This window comes from Chionomys nivalis, chromosome 1, assembly GCF_950005125.1.
Source record: "Chionomys nivalis chromosome 1, mChiNiv1.1, whole genome shotgun sequence".
In the NCBI taxonomy this organism is placed as follows: domain Eukaryota; kingdom Metazoa; phylum Chordata; class Mammalia; order Rodentia; family Cricetidae; genus Chionomys; species Chionomys nivalis.
The window spans coordinates 120654237-120673827 of record NC_080086.1 but is presented as its reverse complement, the minus strand read 5'-3'; the positions used below and the strand labels follow the sequence as shown (position 1 = coordinate 120673827).

Below are 19591 nucleotides of genomic sequence, written 5' to 3'. Positions count from 1 at the left end.
CTTAGCATGTGTGAGGCCCTGGGTCCAATCCTCAGCGTTGACTACTTCAGAATCAAACCAGCCTTTGACCTCAGCCTCCCAAGTGCTAAGAAGATGGTAGGAATGTACCACTGTGTCCAACTCATGCTCCCCTTTCTCAAAATAAGACTCATAAATCAAGTTGGAGAGTGCCTGTGTGGGCAAACATCCTACCTCAGTGTCAATACAGCCCAGCAAGACTGTGAGGGAGCTGTTTAGAGTCACTGAGATGCAAACAGGATGCAAACTTCCTCCATTCCGAGAACCATGATGAGCTACCTCCGGCAATGAAGAATGGACCTTGGTCTATTTAAAGCTTAGCCCCAATTGCCTCTCACCCCTCATAGGTCTTAAATATATAATTGTGAATTAACATGTTAATTTGATGCCCAACACAGCCACATAGGTGGACTTTTTTGACAAGAAAACTGAGGTTTTATGTGAAGTGAGTTACCCAAGGTCACATAGAAAGGTCAGAGCAGAATTTTATCAACCCGGAACCACACACTCACTTCCTGTTATCTGAGGGAGGACAGCAGCCCTCCTCCCAGCAGGCAGTACTCATTGGTACCTACACATTTCTGAGATCCTCATATGGAGTCCAGAAAGAAGTGGCCCATACCCGTGGGTAGTGGTGACACAGCCCAGAGGCTTTGTCTGGGTGGAGTACTTTAGTTGTGCTACGAGGGTCACACAGTGTGTGCCAGGGAACTCTACTCCAGGCCTCTAGCACGGGGTGTTTCCACACCTCCATCCCACAACCCAAGGGAAACCTTTGTTTGCTTTCCGTAAGACTCGGGTATCTCAGTGCAGTCTATGCTGTTACAAGGGAATGCACAGACCGAACAATTTATAAAGAACAGAAATATGGCTCATAACTTTAGACTCTAGGAAATCCAGGATTAAAGTGCTGGTAAATTTGGGGTCAGATAAGAGTCTAATCTTTTCTTCTAGTGCCTTGAACATTGAGTCTTCTAGCAGGGAGGGACCCTGCATCTTCTATGGCAGAAGAACAAAGTAGCGCCCACCTAGTGGCATCATAGCTCAGATCTTCAATCTATGAATGTAGAGGGTTGCAGTCAAACATCGAATGGTGTAAGTTAACTTGCCACCAACTTCTAGGTGACCCAAACTTGAGTCTTGGATACATCTGTTTAGTTGAAGAAGCTATGTTACAAATTTGCTGAGAAGATGTGGTGCAAATAGGGTCAGAATAATAACCATACAGGTGGCAAACAAAATAAAACAAAGAACCCACATAGAAATACTCTAAAAACCCAAGGAGCAAAATGAGAAAACCCAGTGATTGGAAAAGAATCAACATGGAGGCCAAGGGAAGAAAGTCCTTGAGTTCCCATGACCTCTCACATTGCCTGAACTTTTGTTTTGGAGGTTGTTGGCTCCTGGGGCGTTTTTTGGGTCCTTACCTTCAAACTGTTGGAAATCATTAAGGTCCACCCTGCTTCTCCCCGACATTGCTGCAATGGTTTGGGTACACAGTTTACTCGCAGCCTCACAGTGGTCCTGTGAGCAGAAGGTCCAGGTCCAGTAGAGATGGGGCTCTAACAAGAGAAAGAACCAAGTGTTCCATCGCCACCAGATGACACTCATGAAAAATGCATCTTTGGACCTGTCCCTGCGACATTAACACAGCAGAGTCGGGTATGAACCTTGACGTTGACTACCTGGTAGTCACTGGATAACTCTATTCCCAGTATCTCTTTTTAAAACTCCCCCCAGCAAGATCCTTGAATGGAAGGGAGCAATCTTTCTCTAGTGTTGTATAAATGTGTAATTGGCCTTGTGTTTATCACCATTGGGATCATCAGGCTTGGGGGCCCAGTTTAATCTGGATTCTGTTCTTTTCTCAATGTCAGCCTGTTTCTGGACCAGTACAGAGTCAGCCTTGTTGATGCAATAAAGAGATTACTCCAGCCCACAGTAAGTATGTTTCTATTTTCTCCTGAATACTGGCTACAGAATAATTAGTCTGCACACAAAGATGGGGAGAGTAATGGAATGGCAGGATTAATGTCATGTAATACTTTAATACTTATTATGTCCAACTTCAATTGGGTCTTCTGATCTATCAGGTTCTTTCCTAATCATAAGTAGGAAACTTCTTACCCTTGGCCTTCTGATAAGGAACACTGTGGGTAGGAAAATAAATGAAACCGCTTCAAAGATAGTGTGAGATTATTTTTCATCAAAGAATTTCTGGAGTCTTTCCCTTTGATAACAATATCTTCATAATAAAGTAGAATTATGATATTGAAATTTTTCTGTTGACTTCTGTCATTTTAAATCCCTTCAGTGGTAACCTTTGTCATTGAGTATTTATTTGCTGCGTAAGAATACTTTTTTCTTTTTATTTCTGTTTATATCAAAGGAAAAAAGGACTTCCAGATGAATCTGTATATTAAAAGTTCTTTGCTTTAAAAGGAAGCCATTATTTACATATTATAAATATTAGGTCACAATGAAGCCAAGCATGGCATAAAATATTGTGCACATTTTTACATTTATATACCCATTTATGCCTGTGAGTAAATTACAGAGTTTGTATCCACTCTTATTTTGCTAGAGCTGTTATACTAGGCTAGGAGGTCCTGGAGACTAAACGGAGAGTTAATAGACATCTATTTAAAGTAAGAAAACGAGTTTAAAGCTCATGCATTTAAAAAAAAAAATCTTGTAAGTATGTAAGACTCTTTGCTGTGCCACAGGAATTTAAAATAGGCTAATGGCCTTAGTGTAATTGACGATAAGAACTCGCAGTAATCTGATATGACTGCTCTGTGTGTGTGTGCGTGTGTGTGTATGTGTATGTGTGCGCGCACGTGCGTGCACATGTGTGTGTGTGTGTGTGCGTGTGTGTTTTCTAAAGTTTTGTTTCTTAAGTCTTTTGTGAAAGGTCTCAGCTTGTGACCTCGGTGAGACTCAGAGACTAACACCTTTCAATCTTCCTTTTATATCTTTCTTACACTGAAGGTTCCCGGAGCAATTTGATAATCGTCCATTGCCTTACACTATTGCTTTTTATTTTGTTATCTCTCTGTAGTTCTGAAACTTTAAATAGGCCTCTCGGAGGAGTAACGGCAGCGTTGTAAGTGACAATCAATTCTATTAAATTGGCCTTCTCGATTCTGCTCGTGAAGTGGGGAGTAGGTCTGGAGGCAAGGAAGGGCATGTGCCAAGCTGCTGCTGGCTGCTGCCACATGGAAGAGGCCGCCCAAGTTGAGGGCAGCAGAAGGAAAACCGAGCCTCTCCTGGGCCTCTTCATCTCCCCTGATAGCCTTGGAGGATGCCTGCCAGCATTTGCAAGACCAGGATTCTCAGGGAGGGCACGGAGATGCTCGGCTGCAAAGGCTCTATGAAAATGTCTCATACATAAACACAATACTTTCAAGGACTCCTGGATCTCACACTGCACAAACAGTACTTCACTCCTCACCAACACCCCTTCAAAGCCTATTGGTGGTAAATACTCCATTTCGCAGCAGATTTGCATGATTTACAATAGGAAACTGTACAAGCTATGAATAGACCTAAATGCAGATTGGACTGGAATTTCTCAGGCTCTCTGTACCGGCTGTTAAACCCTGAACCATGCTCATCCCTGTCTGAAGTGGGGCTCTGCACAGCAGCCCCCTCTGAGCCAGGACAGCAGCCCACTGACTGACAGCCAGTCCTTAACTTTACAGCAGAGAAGGACGGGGCCAAGCCCTGGAGCAGGTGACACTTCCATAGGCTACATGCTGAGGCGGAGGCCAAACCCGGTCTGCAGCATTAGAAGTGGGTGTAGGGCGCATACCTAGGCTCCTCATAGGATTGCTGACACTCAAGGCCACTGAGTGTTCTAGAACTATCAGAGAGGAAGTCTGACTAATGAATAGCATATGGACTTATTGAAACTGCCACTCAGAATCTCAGATCTGTGTGGGTAGGGGAGCACCCTGGACTTCTCTCCCTTAGATCCTAGCAGGGTCACGTGGACTAGGCAATCAAGAATCCCGGTCAGAACTTGTGTTGGCAGACTTGAGGGTTCGTTCCCATACAGTAGTGGGAACCCTCTGGTTGGTTATTATACTTCAAAAGGACTTCCTCCACTGAGTGGACAGTTGGAGTTCAAGGCTAAGATCACATGCAATGACTACATTACAATTAAAACTAGGCATTGACTTCTTTTAAGCCGAGACAATTCTTCCATGGTTCTGTGGCCCAGGGTCTGAAAATGAAGATACCACAAGTGTTTAGAAGGAAGTAACATAGGTGCTGCACTGGTGGATCCTTAGTGTTTGGTGGCTTTTGTAGGATACTGGAAGTTCTCAGGGTCTGAGCAAGGGTCATCATATGTTTCAAGTTCCCAAAAAGATCTAGAAGAGAAGGCATTAAAAACAAACAAACAAACAAGTTGGAGCTCACTAGCCACACGACTGATGATCTTCACCTCTAAAAGGCAGCTATGGGATGTGGTGGCACATGCCTGTAATCCCAGCATTCGGGAGGTCACAGGATTATGAGTTTGAGGGCAGCCTGGACTCTATGGCAAGTTCAAAGCCTGCCTAGACTACACAACAAGACAGTACGTCTCTGTAATGACAGCTGGCTTTCGCTATTGCTCTATTAACTCGTTGAGGTTGCTATAGGAGACCGTGGTCCTAAGAAGAAATGGCAGGCTGGCTGATGGTAGGCCAAGTTGCGGGGTCAGTTCCTCACTAACGGCTCTGAAGCCTCCTGTCATGGCCCCCTTGCCTCCAACGGGTGTGTGTGTGTGTGTGTGTGTGTGTGTGTGGAGGAGTAGGTTCCAGTTCACCCACACTCATATAGCAGCTCCGGGACCTATATCCCAGGGTAGGCACAGTTAGGCTTTGGAAAGGGACAGCAGAGGCTCACATCTGGCCTCTGTCATTGGTGGTTTCATTCTCCAGAAACCTAAATTTCTCCCCAGTCTCTTCTCTACAAAATGAGAGAAACTGTTTCGGTGCGGTGCTGTGTGGCGCATGCGCGTGCCGGTCTCCTTGCAGAAGACTTTCTGACTACAGCAGGGACTAGGTACAGAAGGCACCTTTCAAACCCATTGAAAAATGCTGGCAGGAAGGAAGACTGTTTTCCTGATATGGACTTCAGGGATTTCTGTCTGCACCAATGCTGATGGGTCCCAGGGGGAGCACCTACTGAGTGAATAGGACACTTTTTGTACAGTCAAGCTGAGCAGGAAGATAGCGAGGGCCACATCCTTTCCCTGCTTTTCTCTTTTTATAATGGGGGAGTTATAAATGATGGGAAGCAGGAAGAGAGAGCCTGGTCTCTCATGTGGGATCCTAAGGCTGACTTAAGAGCCTGGAGAGTCACCACACCAGGTCCCAGATTCCACCAATAAATTAAAAAAAAAGGCCACCATTCTGAAAGGGACATTTTCTTCAACTCTAGGAAAACTGCTAGTGTACACAGCTGGCTTCTGTCAGAGCACTATGAGGAACTCTCTAGAAAAAAAGAGATATTAAAAAAAAAAACCTTATCTTGAACCCCCCCCCCAAAAAACCCTGAAATCAGTAAATTTTACTCATCCCAAGAAGCAGCACCCCCCACTTCTCTTTCCCCTGCTGATAAGTGGTTTCTTGTTGCTAATGATTGATAGGGTGACCGCTCATGGCTATGTTTCCCAAAGTCGGTGACAACAGCAATGTCCTATATCAGAAGACCCGAAAGCAATTTAAAATCTGGCCATAGCAGCCTACAAGTTGAACAGCAATGACAACCAGCAAATGACATCTGCTAATAGTCCTCTAAAGTGACTGTGTGTCCCAGAGGGGAGCCAAGGATGCAGGCAGGACTGCAGTGCAGACAGTGCCCCAGCCAGTTGTCACCTTCTTCCATCTGTCCACAGCTCAGAAATGTCACTGTGGCCACAGAGATGGTTCGGCAGGTAAAAGGGCCTGTCACGCAAGCCTGCTGACCTGAGTTCAATCCCCTAAAACCACCACGGAAAGAGAAAACCAGAAAGTTGTCTTCTGTCTCTGACCCCAACATGGGCACCAGCGTACATGTGCTGGAGTGTGCACACACAATAATAATAATATAACAATAATTAATAGATAATCCTTTATGTGTCACTGTGGAATTAATGTAACCTTCTTTAAAGCCAGGCCCTAGCAGTCACACGATCATGGGAGCCCTGCCTATATCCAGGGAGCCCTGCAGTTAGAGCCGTCAGCCCCCATGTTAGGAAAGCAGTCTCTTCTTACTGACTGACTTCCTCATCTTTTTGTTAAATCTAACACCACTGTTTACATCAGTGCAAACATCTTTTTTTTTTTTTTTTAATCTCAGGGAAATTGCCATGTGTGTGGCTTCATGTGGTGACAGAAACTGTGCTGAAAGCCACTTGGGTTCTGGCCTGCTGGCCAGGTCCAAGACCCAGCAGCTCTTGGTGCAAAGCTGTTCAGCCATCCCTTGCTGACCTGCTGGTAGAAATGGGGATAACAATAGAGAGATTCTAGAAGGTTTTAAGGCCCTCAGAACACAGGCCCAGTCCTGGGGAGTTCTTTCCTAAGGGCCTTGGGTACTGTTTCAGTGCAAGTACATATGGTGTACTGTGCGTTCCTCTTGGAGAACCAAGATACAAGGCAGATGGACTCTGGGTACCCAAGATACAAGGCAGATAGACTCTGGGTACCCAAGATACAAGGCAGATAGACTCTGGGTACCCAAGAATTGAAGACCTGTTTGTAGAAATGGGTTATACACATAGAGGTCAGTGCAAAATACAACCTGGTGCCTTTCATATCAGTTACGTGAAGCTTTTGAATTCTTGTCTTCAATAGAATGTGAGCTGCTCTAAGATATAGGTTTGTCCAGGTAGCCCAGACAGTTGGCAAGTTCAAGGCCTACCTAGACTATACAACAGTATACAGGCAGTACTCAGTATACAGGAAGTACTCCATAATGCTGTTGGCTTTTTTGTTGTTCTTCCTCCAAATGCTTGCTTGGGCTCTTTTGACATTGCAACGTGAAGCTGTCTTCTACAAAATTTACACTCATGAGCTGCACCATCAAGTCCTTCTCCTCAAAAAACACTCATAATATTTTATTTAAGTTAATGAGGTTTTATGTTGGGCTGCATTCAAAGCTGTCCTGGGCCTCAAGCTGCCATATGTGGACCATGAACCATAGGTTGGACAGGAGGATAGTTTTGTTTCATCAGATCCTTGCTACATAACCATAGTTGGCCTGGCCCTGAGCTCCAGAGCATGGAGATGTGAATGGAGAATGAGGAGCACTCTAAGGCACCATAAGTGAGCAGAATCACACACGAGCCACTGGCCGTTATAACACAGCATGGCCAGGAGAAAGCACAGGTGACTGGAGCCCTCGGAAAGTTTGCCTAAGAGGCATCAGAAGGACGTGCTGTACCTCAAAGGAAGGGGAGAAAAGTAACGTCTAGTGGAGGGGGTAAGAATGCTCACATGGGGAGTATGGAAGAGCACGCCATTTGCCTGCATTGTGCTCTGTCGTGGGTGTGTCTACTTCGAGGCTCGAGCAGAGGCCGAAAAAGGAAGCTAAAAAGTTGCTTTGGGGTACCATTTTGTGAAGGTGACTATACTGTGATGGAGGAAATAGGGCTGGATCAGGTGCTAGAGAGCCACAGAGTGTTTCTGCACAGTACGTGGGCCACCCAGAATCTGCAGAGGGAACGGTTGCAGGAAAGGAGTGTTTGAGAAAAGCCGAGTTCCTCAGGGTCCCAGCATGGACCAAGTTCTACATGTATTTAAGAGCTACTGACACCAAAGAAGAAAGTATGGCATGGACTTCCCTTTCTCCGTGCCTCTTGGATGCTCAAGACAGAGCTGGGTACTGAAAGGAGAGTAAGAAACAATATAACCCCACCCCAAGGAAACCAGCAGCCGCAATGGTATGTGAAGGGAGAGGAGAGCTGTGGCGACCCGTGGAGGCAGGGAGTGGAAGTGACTGCCTGGGGAGGGGCATCGTGTGGAGGCCAGAGGAAGTCAGAAAAGGCATCAAAAAAGTGGGGTGTCTGACCTGGGTGCTGAGGGATGAGAAAGGGTTTACCAGGCAGACAGAAAAGGTGAGGGAGGGGAAACACTGTAGCCCAGAGGATTGTTTGCAAAGTTGTTGGCAGGGGATGCTTGAAAGAACACATCAGCTGTAATTAGTTCAGTTTGGCGAGAGGGCGAGGTGGGCAAGCGCGAGAGGGCCAGAGACAGTTGTAGATATGGGTGTGAGTCGGGTCACATGGCGCTTTGTCTGCCATCCCAAGAAGTCAGGACCCATCTTAGGAGTCTCCAAACCCTGTTGAATTGGAAAGACTCTTTGGTCAAAGTGTCTGGCTGGCATCCCAGTTAAAGCGATGAACGTAAGTCAGGGTGTCAAGGTGTATGTACCTCACTGCTGGAGCACGCGCCACTCACAAAGCCCTGGGTTCAAGAGCCAGCACTGAAATGAAACCACAAAGCATTAAATAGGATATGAAAACCCTGTGCTCCCAGCCCTGGTCTCCCCTTAACCTTTCAGGTCCCCCACAGGCAGTTCAGAACACACTTGAAAGTGGTGGGGGGGGACATGGTGTTGAGGCTTTGAAAGATAGTACCTTACCAGGTGTACTGGCACATGTCTGTAACCCCAGAACTTTGGAACGTGAATACAAGGGAACTTCAGCTATGTGAGACTCTGCGAAGAAAGGGGAGAAGAGAGGAGAGGGAACATGTAAGGAAAGGAAAAAAGTAAAGAACACAAGGACGATGCTCTGATTGCAGGTGTCCAGCGGGGAATGGTTGTGGCAATGTACAACACACAGGTCCTCAACTCTGCATCCCTGGGCACAGATGTGAGAGGGGCGGAGCAGTGGCTTTGATGGTTAGTGCTCTGAGTGTGGTAAGGTTTGGAGCCAAGGGCTACCCCCCCCCCCCACTTCACGGGTTAAAGATATTTTCAGAATACTCACATGCAGACATGAGGAGGCACCTGGAAAGATGGGTGTGGCCCCTTCGCAAAGGTGAATGTGACCATTATATACTTGGAAATTATTGACAGGTAAATGACAGTTGAAGCTGAGGACTTCAGTACAAATGCCTGGGATTATACAGAACATGAAGAATATGTAGACAGAAGCCAGGGAGCCACTGACAAAGAACTAGTAGGAGAAGAGAAGCCAGGAAAGGAGGAGGAGAGAGTGAGTGAGAGAGACAGAGACAGAGACAGAGACAGAGAGAGGCAGGAGAAGTGGACGAAGGCTACACCTCAGAAACCAGGTAAACAAACCAAAAATAAGCACAAGCTTAAATATGTCATTGGTGTTTAATAATTGGTTACCTGGAAGAGGGAGGAGGTGAAGGCATTTCAATGGTATGGCACATTCCTTTCTTAAATTACTCCGAAGCACGCTTATTTTCCCGCAAATGTGTGCCCTTTAACACCTGAGCATGGAGCAGCCTCACAAAGCAACAGCAGTGGAGTTCATGCTGTAAACAGTGTCTTTGTTGGGGACTGGAACGTCTCACTCATCTCTCCAGGCATAACTGAAGTCCTGTGAATTTCTGTCCATCAGTCAAATTTTACATTCAATTGAGTGTTCATTCTGAGTTCTAAAAATGATTCTGAGACTGATTGCTTAGAAAGTTGCACTTTGGTAAATTGAAAATAATTTTTCTAAGGTAATTTGCTAATTTAAAAATCTATATTGTTTCTTGTTTTGATTTCCTTGCAGGCTAAATTATAAGGTATATCTGTCTGGTTGTACAAACATGCCCTGCTCTCCTGGGGACACTGAGGCAAGGTGCAGAGACCAACCTGATAGGGCTCTGTAGATGTCTTTGAATGTACGGGTGGCATATTATCACCCTCCAAAACATTAATTCACATCTCAAAGTATTGATATTCAATAAAATTAAAGACACTTTAAAACTCATAACTAATTCTGTACCAACATGACTTTCCCTCTTGCTCTTTCTGCGGGTGCTGGATTGGGCAGATGCGTGTCCTCTGCAATCACTTCCAAGAGCTGGTTTGCGTAAAAACACCTTGGAGAAAATCTTTTCAAAAGAATAAGCAATAGAATGAGGCCTTCAAATTCTCCATGACCAGTGTTTTCTTTTGGGGGGGGCAGATTATTTAGCATCTAGATTTAGTTTATTCTCTCAACAAATATTGACCGAGTTCCTACTGTCTACTAGGCACCGAGGAAGTGCGGTGCATAGAGCTTTAGAAGACCCTGTTGTCATGGAGCACACGGTCCATCCAGAGGAGACAGGCAATGGCAAACAAGGATGCAGCGTGTGTCTGTGATGATAAGTGCTAAGAAGAGAACTCCAGCTGCAGCATGGAGGAGAGGCTGGCAAGGGGAAGGGGGGCTGCTTGCTTCTGTTCTGGATGTGTTTGTTAGCAGTGGATGGTGAGCTGAGCCATAAGCCCAGGGAGGATGTTTAGTCAGAAAACACTCCTTAGCCTACCCACCCACTCCCAACCCACTAGTGAGTGTGATGTGGGAAGCACGCACCTTGTGAGTGCAAGCATCAACCCAGCCAAGAATCCTGTCACCCTGAAACGCTATGATATGTAGCTTAGATCATAGCTGTAAAAATCAACTCCTCGATTTTAACTGTATGACAGTCTTTGCAGGGCAAACAACTTCCACTATCCAAAACGCTAGACTGGCAACCAGCCCTTTGCAATGACTGAAATGACCGACTCATAATCCCTCCTTTTTTTCTCCTTAAAAAATAGACTGACTCGTGCTCTCCTGCTGAGACCGTGTATTATATCTAGTTTCACATAAAAATGAATTTTTGCTGCTAAGTTTGAAAACTGCCTAAAAATAGCAATTAATATTGGAAAAGCTGACAGAACCCCGAGTATAGTGGCATGACTGGTGCCGCTGTAATTACGTGCCTGTGTGTAAATGTCGGTGTAAACACAATGTGAGCACACACTTGCTGTCCAGAGCAGTGTATCAATGTATTCATTCTCTTGCAGGTAGACGGGGTGGGGTAAGGATTCTTATAGCACGGTTGAATAATATGGATTTTTCCCCCCATCTTATGTCTGAATCGCCTTGCTTTTCAAATTATTTTTACATTCTCTTCATTTGAGACTCACAGCTTGCTGGAAGGAAAAACAACAACAACAACAACAAAAAAAAAAAAAAAGGCCATGCAGCTCGGTTGTATTAGATGGATGAGCAAACTCAGCAGGTCGACCGCGGGTGGGGGGTGGACCACAGGTTCTTGTGTGCAGGATCCAGGGATCAGACCACACTGTCTCCAGCAGCCTTCCAGCTCTCAGCTGGATGCTGTGGTTCTGACTGTCCTATGAGGCCGCAGCTGTTGGATAGTGGGGATCCATGTTTGAGTCCAGGATTCTTTCCGTCCCATGGTTCCTCCTGGTTTTCAACCCCTCCACTGCTGGTTTACTCATCTGTAAGGTGCAATGTCTAATCTACAGGGTGGTGGGAAAGAGTGCCGAAGGGATTAGGGGGAATTGAGAAGCAGCTAACACAGTGGTAGCTGCCGTTGTCATTGTCATCACTGTGGCTAATGAAGAGACAAAGAAATAGAGAGAAAGGGTGTTCGTGTTGGAGTCAGGATGGTGAACTTCTAGTCAAATTTGGGTGGTGTCCCCTTGGCCAACTCTCCAACTTTCTGAGCATCCCTGTGAAACGTGCTTGAGGATCCTTTCATAGGTTGGAGACTAGAGGGGATGACGTGTGTGTTAATGCCGAGCCCATTGTCTCACACACTCCCATACCAACAGATGTCAGTGGGTATGGATGATGGCTTTCTGTCATAAGAACCTGGAATAAGTCAGGCATGGTCACTTGTGCCTGCAACTACAGCCCTCAGCAAGTGTAGGCAGGAGGAACGCAAAAGCAGGGCTTGCCTGGACTGCTATGACTCTGCCTCAAACAAACAAACAACAGCCCAAAAAACAGAACTGGACTCTATCTCATAATTCCCTCAGAGCCTGCCATGGCGTTTGGAGGAGAGCTCTAAGCATGGGATTAATAGAAGCATGTAGGTATCTGTTTTTGTTTAATGGGGAGAAAATAAGAGTTGGAAACCTGGTCATTGTGTGTACAGCTCAGGGGAAGGGAGAGCCCGCAGGGCATCCAGTTATTAGTACAGGGTCATTGTGAAGTGTCTTGTCACCTTGGCCTTCTGAAGTCCAGTGGACATTTTATTTGGGTTCTCCCCAGGGCCATAGTCTTCTTCAGATTATGCGACCATTTGGAAATGGCCACCTACCCGCATGGCACCACTGTCATCTGATGGCTGTAGAGTCGTCCTGTTCCAGTAGGGTCTCTTCTAGGGGTTTCACTCAAGATGGAAACCTACATTTTGGAACCTTGTTCCAGACCAGGAAAGTCACAGAGAAGACCAGGGACAAGACCGAAATGTGAGAACATTTGGTGGCCACTGATCTATATGACCTCTGATCTGTGTATAGGCATTGTTACCATGTGCGTGGAGCTGTGTTGGTAGGCATGAAGGGGGCACAGATGATGGCAGCCACCCCGACTCTAATATCCATGACTTAAACCCTTAGACCTTGTACAGGGTACACTGTCCAGAACAGCAGCTCCTGGTCACATGTCATTTGTTACATATATATTATTTGGAAATAATACAATATAACGTGGCTATTTGAGTGTGGAATATTCTTTTCTTTATCTGCCCTTGAAATGCTTCTCCCTGTGTGTCCATCCCTCTTAAATGTCTCCAGAACAGTCAAGCTTCCGTACCTGAGAGGAGAGGACTGCTTCGACTTCACGTCTGTTGTGTTTGGTTGCCTTCCAGTTTTAAACTGTGTGAATTTCTTTTCTTGATGTTCTAGGGAAAAGCAATGGTATTCGCCCCACGGCGAGGGAATACACTCAACCAGTTTTGCAGCCTAGCTGAAAAAGCTGGTTTCTCGCTCCAAAGACATGAAAATTATGATGAACACATTTCAAACTTCCACTCCAAGGTTAGTTTTCTGCTTGTGCTAGATAACACTTTAATCCGCATTGCGTTTTGAAGAGATCATGGTCTTTTTGGCAGGTAACCCAAATATTTGATTAAAGTACTCCTTAGGTGTGTCGCTTCCGACCAGCTACTTGTATCTGATTATTTCGTGTGGTAAAGCCGTCTTTTATCTTTGCGTGTCTAGGAGGATTTTACAGAAACCATTCCTGTTTACCCCTTTCTCTGAAACAAACTAATCTTTTTCATTCATAATGGACTAATTTGCAAGATGCAAGAGGAGGCAGCAGCTTCGCATGAATGACAAACATGCATTTGTGTTCTAATGAAAAACCCTTCGGCTTTTAAGTAGGTTAAATGCTTAGCCGCACTGAAATAAATAGAAGGTGAATGTCTAATTGTATCATGTTGGACTGTAAATCTTTATCTCGGCTTGCTTTGTGGCTGGGTCAGTTGACAGTTTGAGACTGTTAAATCTCATACAGAATTTCACAGTTGCAAGGTTATATGTCAGAACGAGGCGCTACAAGATTTAGGTCAAAAGCACTTATCTGAGAGTGATTTCTAAGCCTGCTTACATAAAGCAATGTTATCAGCCTTTTTATTATTTATGGGCATAGGGCAATATAGGACACCAAGAGATAAGTATTTCATGGAAAAGTTTTTGGGAGTCTCACGTTTGCTGGTGCCTGTCACAGGGACTAGTCTGAGGTGGGTCTCTCCTGTGATTCTGGGCTTTACAGGCATGTCTTTTTGCTGAGCTCATCTGCCCATGGTGGGAGGAAGACTCTGGCCCACCAGGCTTTCACAAGCCTCTACTGCAGAAAAGTGAAACTTGACCTTCATCTTCTCCAGGGACAATGCGCACAGCATTCTTTATTGCTCCAGGACTAGTGATACAATGTCAAAATGTGTTGGCTCCTGAAAACTTACGTGCAAAACAGATTGGATCTTCCCAACAAGCGAAAGGACCCTCATTCTCACTTCCTTGAAATAGGTTACCAGTCTTTGTGTCTCTAGGGCTCCATTTAGCCTATGGGCGGGGGTGTGGGAGTGCATGGTGCTTTGAGAACTGAAAGTTAAATGGTATCTCCTCTCACTGGTGGAGTGGGACCCACAGCTTAGAATCAGGAAACTGGAACCCAGTGGCAAGTTATTCATGCCTTACCTGCTTCTCCAGAGTGATGCCTTCCTGAGCCCCTCCCATCCTGTCCCCAGAACAAAAGGAATGGCTCTCAGGGGTTACCTGATGGGGAAAGTGTCTCTCCTAGCCTCTTGAGTGCCTTCAACCAAAGGACTGAGATGGCCTTCTCTCCAGGGTCAGGCTGGGACGACAGGGATCAGCTGACGCTGCTCTGGTGTCATGTCTGCTTGCTCCCTAGAACAACAGACGCTTTTAGTTTCTCAGTGACAGTTCAGGAGATCGAAGGTGTGGGTCTTTGCACCAGCAGAGATGTTTGCCATTGTCCCCTGAGACCCCTCGTCTGCTCTCTGAAACATCTGAAGTAGGGTGGGACAAGCAAGGCACTGGGTCCTCAGTGCCACCTCTCCTTTGTCTAGAACTTGAGTGTCAGGCTCCAGGGGCTGGCAGCCTCTTCCTTTGATTTCCAGCACTGTACCCTACCCTGCTAAGCGCAGCTCCTTCAGAAAGCCTGAGAACACATTTCTGGCATCTGTATTGTGTACTCTACCCAGGAAGTACTCGGTAGGTCACCACGGACTGACTAACAGTTCCAAACATAAATACATCTCTTTAAATAATTAAATGACCTTAGGTTTGCTTACAAGTCAAATCCCTCCCCTTGCTGACAGTGGGCTCAGAAATAGTGCTGCCTTCCTTGTGGCTGTGGGTGAACCTGCATGAATGATGTTCGCAGGAAATAGAACTCAGGAGGAACTCAGGGGACATACTATGTAGTCCTACGTCAAAGTGTGTATGTGTGGGTATGGGTATGTTTAATGAGAACTGTTTCTATCAGTTTGACATCCCGTGTCCCCCTTTTCAGCAGATTCACACACCCCTAACACACACACACACACACACACACACACACACACACACACACACACCAGGAGCCAGGTGGAGTGAGTAGGGGGATGCCCCTGTCCTGCTCACCGAGCCCAGGAGTTTCAGCCCCAGGCTTGAGGCCAATGGCAGTACCCTGTCCCTGCCACCTCCACGCAGCTCCAGGAAGCTGAGGACCGGCTCGGCTGCGGGAACCTCCTCCCTGACCGCTTTTGTTGGCCGCCCCGCTAATAGCCAAGGCTTAAAAGTTTTCCATCTTGAGCGACAATCAGCTTTCTTCCTCTGCATCTCTGGCCAAAGTCCACCGTCCCTGGGCCGCGCCTGCTCCCCATCGGAGGAGCAGCGTTTCCCTTCGGGCTGCCTGTTATCCTCTTAGCCCTACTGTGTTGGAATAGAGCGTAAGCAGCTGGACGACTGTAAGACGCCTGATAATGCCGCTCTTTTCCGCTGTCCCGTCTTAATCTTGTTACACAAATGGTTGTGAAGAGATTCATGAATTTTAATTTTGCCCTCTGCATTAGTGCCTCACGTCACTCATACACAGCTGCCTTCTATGCCGAGTTTTTCACCCCTCCTATTTCAACAGGGGAAAAAATTAGTTACAATCTTGGCAGTAGTGCAAGGTAAAAAAAAAAAATCTACAGATTTAGGCAACCACCCATGAAGCTGATTAACAGTCAGCGATCAGGAGGAACAGCTTTTGCCTCTTAAACTTTTCACCTCTCATTGTTAACTGTGAAATTTTATTTCCGTTAAAAAGCAAGCCTGTAATCAAAACGGTGCCATTCTGCACTTTCTGCCCGTGCTTTTGTTAAACCGTGCCCACACCGTGCAGCCGGCACGCTCAGGACCCAGGCAGCCAAAGGTGGCGTAAGGCTTTACAATAGTGCCTTTCTGTTTGTCCGGGCAACAGGAAGGAGAAAATAAAATAAAATAAAACCCTTCCCTCTCTTCCCCAGTCCCTTCCTGGTCCCTCCAGTCTGAGACTCTAACATACTACCTCATGGTGTGGTGCAAACCTCTAAGATACAAGCTTGTTAAGGTAGCCAGCGGCTTAGCCAGGGAGAGCCTCGGGTTAGACTGAGCGCTCGCCTGAAATTAACTGAAGAAACCGCTTGAATATTCTTTCCACATAGAATATTATAAACCACGAGTTTGGGTTTTGTTTTTGGACTTTGGCAAAATCCACTGGAGATTTTCTTCTCTACATTTTTGTACTTAGCCCGGGTGGGGCTGGGGGAGGAGAGAGAGAGAGAGAGAGAGAGAGAGAGAGAGAGAGAGAGAGAGAGAGAGAGAGAGAGAGAGAGAGAGAGAGAGAGAGGAGAGAATGGGCTTGAGCCGGGAAGTCAGTACATTGTGTGAAATGCACGGCCATATTGCACTTCTGTTTATCTATTCACAAGTGGCTGGTGCTTGTAATCTGTGTGGTGTGCTGTTGATAATTGTGGATACGGTAAAGGGTAAACAGTTTGAACTCCACTCCCGCTGCTGTTCCCGCTGTAGTAAAGCTGAGTGTGTTACATCCAATTATGAAGTATAGCACAATGCTGCTAATACCAGCTCTATAATTCAGTGCAGTCCTCAAAGACCCTGCTTTAACCTATGAAATTGAAAAATTGTTTTCATTACAATTTGTTTTTTGTTCTTTTCTTTTTCAAGGTGCTTTCTTACTCTTTAAAATTATAATTATTAATTGAGCAAAGAAGTGCAGCTTAGGTAAATGGAATTATTCTTAAGCCTTGCAATACTGCCCCCATCCAAGCCAGTATTTCCCAACAGCTTTGTGTGTGTTCAAGGACTCTCCTGTCACAGATTTGCTTGGTCCCGAGATAACTAGGTGGGTGTCACAGTACTGTTTGTGAAGTGGAGAGTCCCCCCCCCCCCCCGCCACCCTCAATTTTCAGAAAGGCTCAGAAGAAGGACCAGGCTGGCCCCTTCCTGCAGCCAAACCTCTGCTTTGGCCTCCAGAGGTCAGCACAGAATTCAAGTTAAAAGTGATTCTTAGACCATATTTACAGAAGAATTATTTATCCCATATGTTACCTCAGGGATTTTGTAAAGAGATCGTTTGAGGCTGTGTGTATTAGAACCTTGTCAGTGAGTAGGTCAGCTAACTTGCTCAGAGTACTCAGCTTTCCCTTATCCCCGGTCCCTGAGGAAAGACTTAGCTATCATGGCCCCCTCTCCACTCCATGAAATGTTTCAATGCGCTGTTTCTGTTGCTAGGGCGATGCATGGCTGAGGTGTGTACAGTGAGCGGACATGGACAGGGGAGTCAGTGAAGCCAGTTTCATGCACTCTGATAATGATAGTGATGACCAGTCCAGAGAGTGATGAACCCTGTTGATACTTGGGGAATAACGGATTCTTCAAGTTCCATTCCAAGTAGACAGCTAGTCGTTTGTGAGCCATCAGTAGCCACGCCCCACCTGTTCTTAGCAAAGCAGCTTAGGGAGGGGGTGAAACTGGCTTTAGGTCCCCGCGGAGAAGGGAGGCTCTTGTTCTTAATGGTGAAGACTTGTCACCATTTTGGAATAGGATTTAGAAGAGAGATGCAGGTGAGCACATCCCTAACAGGCCAATCCAGCAGATACAATAGTGGAACCATTCATGAGACGTTCTAGAGTAGGTAGGTAGTGCTGACTCATTGAGGCAGTGAAAGAATTGCTGTCCAGTAGAGTGAAAAGAAAGACTGATCTTCAGAAATTAAAGAAATACCAATTCATAATCTATTGTGTAACAGACTAGCCAGATGTGTGACACAACACACACCTTTGATCCTGGGACTCGGGAGACAGAGGCAGGTGGATCTCTGAGTCAAGGCCAGCCTGATCTACAGAGCAAGTTCCAGGACAGCCAGGGCTACACAGAGAAACCCTGTCTCAAAAAACAAAAACAAACAAACAAACAAATGATAAGAAAGAAAGAAAGAAAGAAAGAAAGAAAGAAAGAAAAAAAAAACTACTATTTGCTAGAACAAATATAAATGTGACCAAATTCATTGTGGCCAAATGAGGGGGATAAAGTCTCCTCCCCGACATCTTCCAGAATGTGAGCTTAGCTATGAAGACTGGTTGGAATTTAAAATCATATCACAAGTCTTCAGAAAGTCATCTTAGCACCACCAAGCACTGGTGTTCTGTTGGAATATGTTCCTGGAAGTGGGGGTGGTGTCCGGAGTTCCTCATTGCAGCTATCACCCGCAAGGAGGACCTAGACAGCCTTTGAAATGCCCGGATGTTGTCATGGTCTCAACTCATCCAACATTCCTGCCTGCCTTGAGTGGTTGGTGCAGCACTGATTAGGGCAGCAAGAACCAGGCTGACTGAGAGACATGCTCAATGCTGTTCTGGGAAAGATGAAGGTAGCTCAGCTTTCCCTCAGGCATGGTGCAGTTTGGTACTTATAAAAACACCACTTAATCCTTGCCTAAAACAAAACAAACCCTCAGATCCCTGTTTTAATATCATCACCGTGTCGGTACTACCGACATCTATGTTGAGTTGCTCTTATATGATTAATTTTTCCAGAATTATGTATTTAGGTTAAAATTAATATTGATATCAATTCATAAAAATTTCACGCTTGACTCTTTTTACTTTGTGTTTCTATTACTTTCAGTTGAAAAAAGAAAACTCGGACTTATATGAAGAAAACCTCCATTACCCCCTTCTGCTTATTTTAACCAAAATGGCATAGAAGACAGAGGAAAAAAAAATCAGATGCACGGGGAAATGATTTTCACAAGAAGAGAAGTCTACCACGGGTCCCCCGAGACTCAGGACCGCACCCACCTTTCCACATTCCACATCTTGGTTCTGTTACTCCACACATCCTGGCACACATCACTCTTAGGTGGCCCTCCCCAGCTCTCTCACCTTCCCTGCCTGCGGTCAGCTTGTTGCTTTTCACCCCCAACCTTTGAGTGTTTTTCTATGTCAGCAGCCTGTCTGAGATCTTGTGAGCAGTCTAAATATTTTTCTCTCTAAAGCAGAATTTCTTTTGATGATTCCCATCTCCCTCTCCCCACCCCCATTATTTTTTTATTGTCTTTGTTCTGTTTGGTAATGGTAGTCTATCTGTAAATACAGAAAACATCACCTTTCTTTTCTGGTTAAATAAATAAATAAACTCCATCTCTTTCTGATGTCCCAGTTAATCGTTTCAATCTGTCATCTTTTGCTCTCTCTCTCTCTGTCTCTCATTATTTTTTCTTTTCAAACAAGATGGGTTTTTTCCCCTATAGATGTATAAGAAATGACTACATCAGCCCAAAGCCTCATAAACTGACCGTTTGTCCTCTGGACACAATAGCGTGGCCAGCCCTCTGCTCCTCCTCCCCAATTATGTGTGATTAGTCTCAGTGTGCCGTGTCAAGGAGGGGGAGTGTGCGGAGTGCTTATTATCTGTTTAGGTACAAGAAGAGCACATTTAGGCTTTGACTATGAATGAAAAGTGAGCCTTTATCCTGGCTTAAATCTTAACTGCTGCTGTTCTCCGGGCCTCTTTCAAAATAGGTCTCTTTCAGAGAAATTTTGAATTAATGGTGGATAAACTAGATTGCAACCGG

At 45.6% G+C, this 19591-nt stretch overlaps 1 protein-coding gene across 1 annotated transcript in view; it reads left to right on the top strand.

Annotated features, from left to right (window-relative positions):
- Camkmt (calmodulin-lysine N-methyltransferase) overlaps positions 1–19163 on the top strand; it is a 399762-nt gene extending 380599 nt beyond the window's left edge. Inside the window, exons 9-11 of the mRNA XM_057791968.1 lie at positions 1896–1959; positions 12868–12999; positions 18643–19163. Of these exons, the coding sequence (XP_057647951.1) occupies positions 1896–1959; positions 12868–12999; positions 18643–18720 (274 nt within the window). The 3' untranslated portion in view covers positions 18721–19163. The remainder of the gene's footprint in view (positions 1–1895; positions 1960–12867; positions 13000–18642) is intronic.
- Positions 19164–19591: the final 428 nt, after the last annotated feature.